This window comes from Callorhinus ursinus, unplaced genomic scaffold (genome assembly GCF_003265705.2).
Source record: "Callorhinus ursinus isolate GAN/ISIS: 27379988/994484 unplaced genomic scaffold, GSC_fseal_2.0 scaffold31, whole genome shotgun sequence".
Lineage (NCBI taxonomy): Eukaryota > Metazoa > Chordata > Mammalia > Carnivora > Otariidae > Callorhinus > Callorhinus ursinus.
The window spans coordinates 10,984,197-10,997,171 of NW_027397093.1; the positions used below are offsets into that span (position 1 = coordinate 10,984,197).

The 12,975-nt window shown below is 37.0% G+C and overlaps 1 protein-coding gene across 8 annotated transcripts in view; it reads right to left on the minus strand.

The window, feature by feature from the left end:
* Positions 1-12,975, minus strand: part of ADK (adenosine kinase) — a 492,673-nt gene that overhangs the window by 22,534 nt on the left and 457,164 nt on the right. For 7 of the 8 annotated variants that reach the window (XM_025850597.2, XM_025850593.2, XM_025850595.2 and 4 more), the window contains one exon: positions 12,320-12,406. The exons of the other annotated variant lie outside the window; for it this stretch is intronic. In XM_025850597.2, coding sequence (XP_025706382.1) covers positions 12,320-12,406 — 87 coding nt within the window. The remainder of the gene's footprint in view (positions 1-12,319; positions 12,407-12,975) is intronic. 8 annotated transcript variants of the gene reach the window in all.

The window sequence follows — 12,975 nt, forward strand, 5'->3', positions numbered from 1 at the left end:
GGGAACACTTTTAGGACCATAATTATGAGAAAAAGGGTGTAGATAGGCATACAAACATACACATTGACAGAACCCATCCATCTATCCATTACCCTTTTAAGAAAAATCACCTCCTCTCTAGCATTGCTGAGGGGGTTGGTTGATAGATTTTGTGCATGTAAATCAATCCTTACTACTAACTGAACCAAGGAGAGGGCATATGACCCAAGAGCAAACAACTTATGGTTCTGCCAGTGTCCTACTTATGAATGGCACCAAAACTGAGCTAATGGAAAGCAAAGAAAGACCAGAAAGCTGATTATGAGGTAGGAGGAAGCCCACATGCAATGGCAGCTGAATAACATTACTGTGTAAGCACTGGAGTGAAGATCCAGGAATATCTGCTGTTCAGGTCTCTAGAACTGATTTGAATCTAGAATTACCATCTGGCTCCACTCTCAATGAAAACCTGTCCAGTTTTGGCTCTTGTTTGAGATTCCTTTTATTACAGATAGCACTTAATGAGGACTTATGATGCTTTACACACATTATTTAACTTTCATGATAACCCAAATGAGGTAGGTGCTCCTTATCGTCATTTTTATAGATAAGGAAACTAAGGCTTAGGAAATGTTAACTAACTTGTCCATAGTCCTACAACTAGTTAATGGCAGTACCAGGACTCAAACCTGTATCTTGTGACCCACTGTCTTAATTATTGTTACAATGTCTTCTTTAATGCTTGTGCGCTTCCTTAAAAAAATTCCTCGTCCTGAGCTAAATGAAATGAGTTTCTATTCCTTTTGTTCAAAGGAGTCAGATGAAATAGTCCCTTAAAACTGAAGTATGGCTGCCTACTGTATCTTGTCCTCCCTTCCATGCCAACAAGCTCCCTCACAGAGTTGTGAGGTAAGAAGATTGAATAGAACAAAATATATTGCTGTATTGAGGGGATTTTGAAATGTACATGTAAAATATAGGATGATATGTGGGGCACCTGGGTGGCTCAGTTGTTGGGCATATGCCTTCGGCTCAGGTCATGATCTTAGGGTCCTGGGATCAAGCCCCGCATCGGGCTCCCTGCTTGGCGGGAAGCCTGCTTCTCCCTCTCCCACTCCCCCTGCTTGTGTTCCCTCTCTCGCTGTGTCTCTCTCTGTCAAATAAATAAAATAAAACCTTTAAAAAAAAACAGGATGATATGTTATAATCATAAATCCATATCCTTTTCCCCCTGCTTTTGAATACTTTAATATAGAATGAAGATATAACTACAAATGTGAAAGGGGCACCTGGCTGGCTGAGTTGGTAGAGCATGCAACTCTTGATCTTGGGGTCATGAGTTCAAGTCCCATGTTGGGCCTAGAGCTTACTTAAATAAAGAAATAAATACAACTGTGGAAAACCAATTTCCTCTTCTATCTTCTGAAAAATTAAAAGAAAGAGCTCTGGTGGTGTTCCACTATGTAACAAAACTTTATAATCTACTATTTCATGGCTTAAAGACTTAATTAACTCAGGGTAGAATTTGGCTTATAACTACATAGCATTGCAAAGGCAAAGAACCGCAGCTCTCTGGGGCGCCTGGGTGGCTCAGTCGGTTAAGCGTCTGCCTTTGGCTCAGGTCATGATCCCAGGGTCTTGGGATGGAGCCCCACATTGGGCTCCTTGGTGAGCGGGGAGCCTGCTTCTCCCTCTACCTGCTGTTCCCGCTGCTTGTGCTCTCTCCCTCTTACACAAATAAATAAAATCTTAAAAAAAAAAACTGCACCCCCCCAACATCTTTCACTGTCCTTTTTGACAGAGTCTGTTGCATCTAGGCTTTAGAAGAGGTCATCTCTCAGATTATCATTATTTTTATTAGTCATTTAGGCAGATTGGGGCAGTAGTACCAGAGGGCATGGGAAGTTCACTATAGTGCAGTGAATAAATGATTACAGCTATGAGAGGAAGACTAATTTTAAATTTAATGGTCAAACTTATTTTAAATAAGTTTTCAGTTTTGTGTTCATCATCCCAGGTGAATGATTTTTTCCAACTATGATGTTTTTCTAGCCATTTGCAAGAGGGCAGGTAGAGTGTTTATATGAATACCTTTCATCAAATTTAATAGCTAGTTCAGTTTCCATAGAAGGTAAGCAACCCCTCAGTCTGACCTTTCCTTTTACACAGATGTGCATCAACTTTTATCTTTAAGATGATGACTAACTTATAGCAGCTAGAATATTTTAGATTTTTCTTTAATGAAGAATGATATTTAGGAACAAGGGTGGCATTGACAGTTTTATATGTCTAGGTCATGTTGTGCTATAAAAACATTTAAGTTTAATAAAGATGTTAACAGGATATTTTTTCTACAACATGTGTTTTAAATATTTTATAATTGCTTTACCACTTCTTTAAAATTGATGTTTCAGAAAAATCACATACTTCTGTTGGTATGAGTATAGATCAGTGTCCCTTTACATTGTGTTCTGGTGTTAGTCTAATTACTAGACTGAGAAAAAGTCTGGAAAACCTTTACCCATTAAATTCATATATTGAATAAGTCACAACCTTGAAATCTTGCTCTACCTGAAAGCACCATTAAAAGTGCTTGACTATTATTACTAGAGGAAATTTTTAATAAAAGCTAATTAAGCTACAAAACTCCCAAGCGGTTAACTGATTTTAGGGGCTAAATTTCTGGTACTTCTAATTATCCTCTGATGGCTTTACTTAGTGTTTCACAACCATGACAGATGACAATGAAAAGCTGCAGTGAAATTCATCCACCCTGACACTGTGCTAAGTACCGGTTTCTCCCTCTCCAAGTTAAATCAATACTCTGTTTGAGTAAACACATTTACAGCTTTATTAGGATGTCTTGCTTGTTCTGTAACAGCTACTTGAAGCTGTGGTAACAAATCGACTCAACTCTGTTAAACCTAGAGAGCTGGGTAAGAGGCCCATCGATAAGGTTGTTATAAAAATAAACTGCAGGAGATCAGAAAGCTGGGGCAAACAGTCTGGTAAATGTCAATATTTTCCTTTACAGAGGATGACAAAAACAGTGAGATCATGTGGAAAGTCTTTTTTTTCCCCCTTAAAAATGTTTCTTGTTTCAATTGGATAAAAGCATTTCTTCTTTTTGTGCACAACTCTTCTGAATGAAATTTTTCTTCCTAATTCCCATGTGCATCTGGAACAGGAAGCTGATGTAAATATTTGGTATTTTCCCTGCCATTTCAGATACTTTATTTTCCTTCATATTTAGAGGTTTATTTTGGCAATCGGTGACTTTGTAAAGTGACCTTATTCAAGTTATCTGGAGTACCTGGTGGCTCAGTCTTACCTTCTTTTTATTAATTAAACAAAACTTTTGTCATCTATGTTTGGGAGGTCATTGCTGTGTAGTATTCACTCTTGCTATAAAACCTTTGAGACCTGATGTTGTACTTTCCAAATTAGAACTCCCATATTTATGTATTTAACAAGACCAAACAGTGCTAGCTTTAGACAGGCCACACAATCTGACTAGTAGTACATAAAAATATCTGCTACCTATTAGGAGCAAGCTTCGACAGTGGCGATAGCCCTACCAAACAAGAACTCTCATACCCTCTTTTCAATGTTCACAGGTTGCTCAAAGGACTAACATCTGGCAGGAAATTCCCACTTCAATTTGGCTAGCTTAGACTATCCAGATGTGACAAAGCAATGGTTTCCCCCAGCAGAAAAGTGCTCTGCATGTAAAGTCTTTTTCTTTCATTTTCTATGTGGCCTAGTTAGTAAAATTTTGTTTTGTTATGCTTTGACTTCATGTTGACTACCAACTAATCATGAACTCAAGTAACAAGTTATGACCCATATGCTAGAAAACACAGATTTTTCTGGGAAAAGAAAGTCAACAAACATTACATTTCGAAATAACTTAAAAAGCTACTTTGCCTGCCGGGGTAAGGTCTGACTTAGTAGGTATTTGCATAATGAAAACCAAAGCCTAAGTGGTGTCAGATGGTGCAGTGACTGACATAGACAGGAAGTCAATTCAGAGCAAAGGCTCCTTTGCAATAGCTCAGCACCACACACCCTCCCATACAAAGTGAGCAACTGAGCAGCCCGATAAAAAATATAGGCAAGTGGCCAGTGCTATAACTATGAGGATAACTTATTTCCTTTTTCTGGTGACTGAAAATGGAAACCTGTCAGATTCTGTTAACATGGCATGGGATACTGCAGGCAAATTAAAAAAAACACCAAACCCAAAAACTTTAAATGCCCCCAATTCAGGAAAGACCCTGAAGAGGACCACGAAACAGTATGTTTTACTCATATAGGTAAGTTGCCCTTCTCCCCCAACCCCTTTCAAAATACTGCTTTAAAGATCATTCCTCCTCATGAAACAAAAATGTACAAGATCAGGTTAGAATTTGAATTTTCAACCTAATGTGTGATCTCTTGATGTGGTTCCCAAAACAAAAGTGTAGCATATGCTTCTGTTTATAAGTTGAAGTCAAACATCTTGGATACCCACATGCCAAGAAAAAGTACATCAAAGGCTTCTATCCATTTGGGATATTGACTCTTGACTTATATATTTCCAAGAGGCCTATATAACAGACTGCTCAACAGACAACTTTCATTTGGGTTATTAACATGTATAATTACTGGACCATGAATTAACAAGTCAGGAGATCTGGCTCCTAATATTGCATATTTGCAATTAACTCCTTTTCTTTGGGACTCACTTTCCTCATCCATCGAATGGAGACTTCTGAACAGATCATGGTTTTCATACCCAACATTGACTTATTCCAGGTAGTTATTTTATGAGCCACCAAATAAAATGTAGGTAAGGCCAAATGAGGATTTGTTTAATCTCATTTCATTCTGATTCAGATAAGACCTCATATGAACATAGTTTCACGACTGAAAACAGTTTAAAAACCTGAAAACCAGAAAATGTGATTTTTAAAAATATTCCCTCTCAGGGAATGGCTCAGTTGGTTAAGCGTCTGCCTTCAGCTCAGGTCATGATCCCGGGGTCCTGGGATCGAGCCCCGGATCTGCCTCCTTCCTCAGCAGGGAGCCTGCTTCTCCCTCTGTCTGCTGCTCCCCCTGCTTGTGCTCTCTCTCTCTGACAAATAAATAAATAAATAAAATCTTTAAAAAAAGTATTCCCTTTCAGCACTAACATATTAAGTATATAGTTAAAAGCAAAAAGACTCATCAGGACAAGGTCATACCTGCTAGAATAAGGAGATGATAACAAGCTTATTTATGTGAGCTTATATATGTCCTAATTCATAAGCAAGATAACTAAAATTGTTATTATTTAACTTAGCTGAAAAACTGTTATTTGATCAAATGACAAGTCCTCAAAGCAGGGTGGTTCTAAAATTTTAAGAGCATTTGATGAAAGAAACTGGTTTTTAATCTGCCATTTATTTCATAGACTAGAAATAAAACAAACATATCTCATCTCTATAAAATGTCAATGTTAACTGGATAATTAAATGAAAAATAAATTAAGAGCCTGTGATCATACCACAGATTTGGGAATTCATATATCTGAAGTGAGAATAGTTGTAAATTTAGTAATTGTGTAGTTAATTTTTGTTTTATTCAGACCTACTGATAGTAAATAGCTTTACAACATCAGAGGTTATGTTTTACACAAATTTTCATATAAGAAGTTTGGCAAGTTGTTTCTAATGACTTATTCTAATGAATAAGACTTCTGTTAGGTCCCTGGATTGGCCAGGCTATGTATCAGTACTATGAACCTGATTTTATTTATTTTGATTTTATTAATTACAAAGTCAATAAAAGGTACAGTGTACCAAATTCAAACATAAATGAGACAAGACTTAAAACTGAATACATTTAGCTTCATGAAAACTTACTATATTGTTCCTACCTTTTTTCATCTTGGTATTGGCTGATAAAATCTGTTAGGTCATAAATAGGCATCAGTCTATGGACTAGTGTTTAGAAAACCATTTTGGTTATTTCTCCTCCCTTGGAGGGGAAGATAAGATGATATACTAATAGAGCAGAGTATAACAAAATAATTAGGGGTAAGAACTCTGGGGCCAAACTTTGAGTTTGAATCCAGGTTTTCACTGTGATTTTGGGCATACTTATTAATCTCTTGTACCTCTGAGACTAGAGGAACTGTCCAGCTGAGCCTAGGCCCAGTTGCCAATCAACAGATTTGTGGAGCTAAGTAAATGGTTGTTGTTTTAGGTCAAAAAGTTTTGGGGGTGGTTTATTAATTATACAACTAATACATGTTATATGAATCAGACAAATAGGGTGGGTAAAACTGACCAAATCCATGTAATAGCAGCTGGGGCCACTAATGAATTTGAGTTGGTTCCATTTGACTTACAAATATCAGGAAGCTGATACACATATATTTTGCCATGTCACAATTCTAAGAAAATTAACTTTGCTTAAGACATTTCCTCTGGTCCTCTGCCACTAAATACAATCTTATGAACATCAACAGTGTTTTCTTGGAATAAACATTTCTTAGTAATCCTCAAATATAGGAAACTTAGGTTCATATTTGAGCTTCAGGGGCGGATAGTCTTCATGGCTCAGACTATCTTTGTCGTATCCAAACCTCCAGAAGGCAAAGTCCTTTGAATTCCATTATCTATTTATAATTGCTTCTAGGTGAAGGCCATCCAGGATACTAGATCTTTGAGGAAGCATTCATGCTTGTGAGAGATTCCAGACTTTACAACCTAAAATCATCCAGTATTCCATGTGAACTAAAGTTATTTCCCTTTTTTGTCATGGCTTGAGAAGCATCTTTACCTCTTTTAACCAACAAAGGCTTAAATAATCTTAGGCAATGTTCCTGAAATTTGTTCCTGGTCCCACATCAGCTTTTCTAAATGTCTGGATGTTAACACTAGAATAGCATGTCATGAAGTGTTCTTTGAGTGTGCAAGGTGTGAATCTCCCCTCCACTTCCATGAATTTGAGCTGCTATCTGTGATGAATTTCATATTCCTAATGATGAAGTCAATTTCATACCTCATTTGATGGTTTTAAGGAAAATTGCTGCTTAAGAAATAAAATACCAAAGATGTCCTACTTAAGACAGGGACAGGTATTATTGTTAACAGACAGGGAAAGGTATATTTTCCTTGGGTGTGGGTGTGGGGTGGGTAAGAGTATGCAGTTCTCATCTTGGTCCCCATCAAATAAATCCTCTGCATACAAAGGTCCTATGAAAGTTCGGATTTTTGAGTGAATTAGTGTGAGAAATAACATATTTAAGTTATTTCCTAGTTTTCCGAGTTGGACAGCTAAGAAAAGAGGTGGTGCAGAAAAAAGAAAAACCCACAAGAATTCTGCACCACTTCTTTGCAGAGTACAATTTAGCAGCAATTAAGAAGAATGGGAGAGGGGCACCTGGGTGGCACAGTTGGTTAAGCGACTGCCTTCAGCTCAGGTCATGATCCCAGGGTCCTGGGACCGAGCCCGCATCGGGCTCCCCCTGCTCTTTGGGGAGGCTGCTTCTCCCTCTGCCTCTGTCTGCCACTCCCCTTGCTTGTTCTCTCTCTGTCAAATAAATAAATAAAATCTTTAAAATTAAAAGAAAAAAAGAAGAATGGGAGAGTAAGCTACACGTTTGCGAACAAACAAACAAGGTGAGACTAGAAAATACAAAGATAATTTAGAGAATCCCCACGACTCTCCAAAGTGTAGCCATGTGCTACATGAGAAGGAAATAGCATCCTTGTTTTAGTTTTAGAAACAAATCTTTTTGTCTTAACCAAAATTTTTTTCGAAAATGAATCAGAAAGTAAAATTAATGCTTCTTTTTATTAGATGGGAACTAGGATAATTATTTACATTGGGAATGCTAAGTGGCTTTAATAGTCATGTGTATGCTGTAGGTATTATCTTTTAGGGCAATATATTTTCCCTGCTAAACCTGTCATGAGAAACTTAAAAAGTATTAGAGGTAGCACACTTACTTTACTGTCATTCAAAAGAAACTGTTCTAAGCTATATATGGCTCTTAACCACATTTAAAGAAGCTTTTTTAATCCTAAGAATGTTGGTCCTTGGGTGAGGTCTTCAGTCTTTTATCTGAGAGCTATATATATGTGCTTGGGCATAATCTGTCAAAGGTATACTCACTTTTAGTCTAAAGATGATTTGTAGGTCTAGTCCATATTCCTACAGCTGCCATAAAACATACAACTAAATCACATTAGATTAACACAGGCTGGTATTGACAGCCCACTGGGAACATATTGATTAGGTCCTCTTTCATGTTATTTGTTATGATTTTTCTTCTCAGTTTCATTTACTGGGAAGACACAGGGGAAGAGATTTCACCAGGAACAATGACAGTGCCTGTCACAAAATGTTCTCAATGTTTCCATTTGTTACTATGGCAGTGACAAAGAGGGTTCCAAATGAAAAGGCAGACCTGCTGTGACAAAGCACAGCAGGACAACAGGAAGAAATTTTCTCCTGACCTGGGAAATTAGGAAATCACACTTAGAGATTATAGAATTGTCTCCATTTCCAAGGGTACAATCGTACCACTTGGGCTTTTGAGGGAGCATGTGAAAAGGGTAGTTCCATCAGGCCTGGTTACGGACAAATAAAAGGGCAAATGTTACAGAGTGCTTAAGCTCTCCAAATAGAACAAGGAGGCATGCTTGTAGAAACTAGAGGGAATTGTCACTGTTACTGAACCCCTGAGATGGAACTATGAATTTAATTTATGTACATGTGGGATACTCATTTTAAAATTATACATGAAAATCTATGATGTACTCTAGTTGTATATCTCTTATGTGGCTAATAAGAACACATGGCACTCTGGTACTGGGATGTGTAAGTAGCACATGGTAGATGAAGTGATGCTTTATCCAAGAGCTTGAAATTGGGACTGGAATACAGTTATGCAAAGTCACAAAAGACAGAAATACTCTTAAGCCAGCAAAACTTCAAGGTAAGAGGAGGAATATATTATCTATCTAAAGCTAGAATGTGTCAATCAGAGAGGAGATATGTTAATAAGGCAATAAAATACAGCAAAGAAAAAGAAACTACATAGTAAATACAAAAGTTGCCATTGCCTCTCCATTCATGTTCAAGGTAGAGAAGTATGTTTCAAGAGCTGGAGTATTTCCAATCCTAGTAGAAAGGCTTTCCCTAGTGTAGAGATGGAAGTTGGGGTTTTTAACCAATGGATGTTTTAGTATTTCCTACTGATAAGACCATCTCTATTGTAAGATGGAATGCATTAGCCTGGTGCTATTAAATGGTTGATTCATAAAACTCCTTGTATTTAGATTCCATGCTGACCCAGCAAGTTTATGGTCTGTCTTTCTGTATCTCTGTAGTGCAATCAATTCTACTGCCTAGCAAAAAGCTCCTGGTTCAAACTCACCAGGGACTATAGTCCTTCGATTATTTTCCCTTTCCCTTTCTCTTTTTTTTTTTCTGCAACAATCTTACCCTAGAGTCCTCAGAATCCTATCAGGTAACAAAAGCTCCTGTTCAATACATGAAATCATCTATTCAGATAATAGAAAGATTCTCTTTGGCAAAACCCAGCTTTTGTTAGTAAGGCTGGTCTATGGCTCTCAGTCCTAATGATGAGATTTCCCTAAAAGTTTAGAGAAGCAATATAGTGCACTAAGAGCACTGACTCTGGAACCAGACTGCCTGGATCGAATCTTGGCTCTTGTACTCTCTAGCTATGAGACTTTGTGCAAGTTACCTAACCCCTCTATGTCTCAGTTTCCTCATCAGTAAAATGGGGTTATTAATAACCTACTGCAGGGTCTCCTGGGTGGCTCAGTAGGTTTAGTCCAATTCTTGATTTCGACTCAGGTTGTGATCTCAGGGTCATGAGACTGAGCCCTGCTTTGGGCTCGGGCTCAGTGGAGTCCGCTTCTCTCCCTCTCCTTTTGCCCCTTCCCCTGCTTGTGCACGTGTGCTCACTCTCTCTCCCAAATAAATAAATAAATCTAAAAAAAAAAAAAAAAAAGCCCTGCTTCAGTGAGCTTTTATGAACATTAAATGAGTTAATATATGTAAAATGCTTAAGGTGCTTACTGGCTAGTAAGTACTATATAAATGCTATCTATTACTATACTGTACAGTTTGACTTACACAGAATGTGCTAAACATGCCAACATAAGTCTTTCAATGCTAAAATGACTTTAGAGTGTTCATGTCATTGCATGACTCAGTCTTTCAGGATCTGATTATCCTACTCAGAGTAGGGTTAAAGTGAGAAAAATGGCTACCAGTAAAGTCCTGCCTAGTGTCAGCCTGCCTTCCACTTTATAGTGATTTCAACAGCATGTAGTGAAACCCAGTGTTTGGATCCAGGGTATGATAAAAGTGAATAAAGTGAGGAAGCTGCCAACATATTACACAAGGGGTTGACAAATTAGAGCCTGAGGGCCAAATCCAGCCTGTGGCCTGTTTCTGTATAAGTGGAGAGCTACAAAAGGTTTTTACATTTTTAGAATGTTATAAAAAAACAAAACAAAAACAAAAAGCAAGCAAGCACACAAACAAAACAAGAATAATATGCAACGCAGCTTGTATAGGACTTGCAAACTTAAAATATTCACTATCTGACCCTTTACAAAAAAAGTTTGTGGCTCCCTGTTCCACACTCTTCCCTTACTACTTACTTCACTGTACCCCAACAATAAATACATAGGTAGACAGAGTGAGATATAAAAGAGGCTGATAATCCTGTAACAGAGAGCCCAGGTGCTTTGGTGAGGTAGTTCATTTATTATCCTTACCACAACACAAATGGGTACCTAGCTGTTCCTACTTCAGTACCGTAAGAATGACTTCTCTCTCCCTCAGAAAGTCCATATGTTCTTACCTAGTACTGGAAACATTCTAGGTAGTTAGGTGTTCATCAAGGAGTCTGTTTTTGCAGGGCTAGGTGGCCCAGGACCCAAGGTAGTGACTAATTAGGTCACCATCATATTTATGATGGCCTCACAATGTGCCTTACTAAATATTTAAAAAAAAATAGAATACTTACTGTTTTAAATATTTAAAGTACTTAAATAATGCACACACAAGGGATAAGTTTTAAAAGTTATGTACTAAGATTCCTGGTTTAACCAATTTTACACAAGAAATCCATAGTGTTTCCTTAATGTATTATAGAATTTAGCCCAATTCTGGATATTTTTAGCCTACATGAATTTATAGCTCTGAGGAAATATGGCATAGGAAAAATAGCTGGAAAACACTCTAATCAATGAGGAAGCCTTTCAGAGCAAAGACACAAAAGATACAAGCATTACAGTAAAGTAGAATGCTCTCTGTGGTATGTACTCTTTCCAAAGAATAAGGCATGGGGCATGCTATGAGTCTATTGGTTAACAGTTCACTGAAAAGTAGGCATGAAGTTTCAAAGAAGAAAATAATGAAAAATCTATCTTGGTGAAAAAGAGCATTAAAACAAAAGAATATCTATATTTGAAACAATACTATGTTAAAACCATCACATAATTTAAATTTCCCATGATTCAAATTATCTTCCCAGGAAAGGAGGACAAGGGTCAATTCTATTTGCCTTTGTTCCTTGTTCAGCTTGATGTTATAAGAAATAAAGAGAGATCAAGAGGGACTTTTCTCGGTTATCATTCAGGAATCTAAAGCTTTCTAGAGACCACCGTCTAGCTTAACTACACTTAACTAGAAGGGGTTTAGACATATCAAAAGAACTTTTGAACCAGATTTTAGATCAATCTAATTCATCAAGCTAAGAATCTTCCAACTGTCTTCATCTTATTTTTGAGTACTCATTCCAAAAATGACTTAGTCCTTATAAATTGTGCCAGTTCTTACTAAGCCTGAACCAGACAAAAATTTAACCCTTCCTAAAGTACATTTATGAACATTTAACTATTGTCTTAGAAACAGATGTTTTAATCAAATGATATAATCCACAGACATCATCCTTAGTTAATATTCACCACAACTTGTTTTGAAGAACAATAATATGTTAACATTTAAGCCTGAAGGCCTAAGAATATACTATATACTGTACTTGATACAGCTTGTTTATGCAATATTCTCACAGACACAATTAATCTTGTGAAAATGACTGGAGTACAGCACAATAGCAAATTATCTTTGAGCCCCAAATAAGTATTTTTCCAATAGTAAAAATACCCTCATAATACTCACAGCGATAGTAGCATATGGAAAGAACATTAGGAGTTAATTATTTAAAAGAAGAAATTATTAAATTCATAAATCTTGGCTATGTAGTGGAGGCAAGGGTTAAAGGAATGTTTAAATTTTAAGTATGAAATAAATGAATCTGTACCTCCAACAAATGCATCTCCAGCTCCATTGGTATCAACAATTTCTTTCTGGTTTTGATCCAAGACAGAAAAAGCGGTGACTTCACTTTCTGCAAGTAGAGCCAAAGAAAGGCAGACTGACTTCTCTTTGTAACACTCAATACAGAAACTCACCTAGTAAACTTTGAAGCTCCTGCATCATTCATCATTCAGAGAGAGACAACATGAGTTCCATATTCTCCACATGAGTACTTGGGAACCAAGGCAAAGTCATCTGTAAACAATGCTTTTTTTTGGGTAATTTTCAGCATACAGATACTGTATGTATTTTGTTAGAGTTATACCTAGGTAGATCACATATTTTGGGAATGATTGTAAACCACAGCAGTACCTTTTTGGACAGTAAAAATACTTGAACAGAAACTCCGAGTGAAAGGAAGATTTGTAAGGACTGGATCATGGATCCCTAATAAAGCTTCAAGCCTGACTGCATTCTTGGCAGTGAAATCCTGGATACAGTTAAAGAGCTATAAATTTAAAATATATAAATAAAGAGTCTTGGGTGTTTCTCTACAGAAAATCACAATGGCATGATAAAAACATAACTACTATTCTGTTATAATTCTTCATGCCAATGTTAAGAATTACTGATTTTACTGGGTTTATTACAAATAACCGA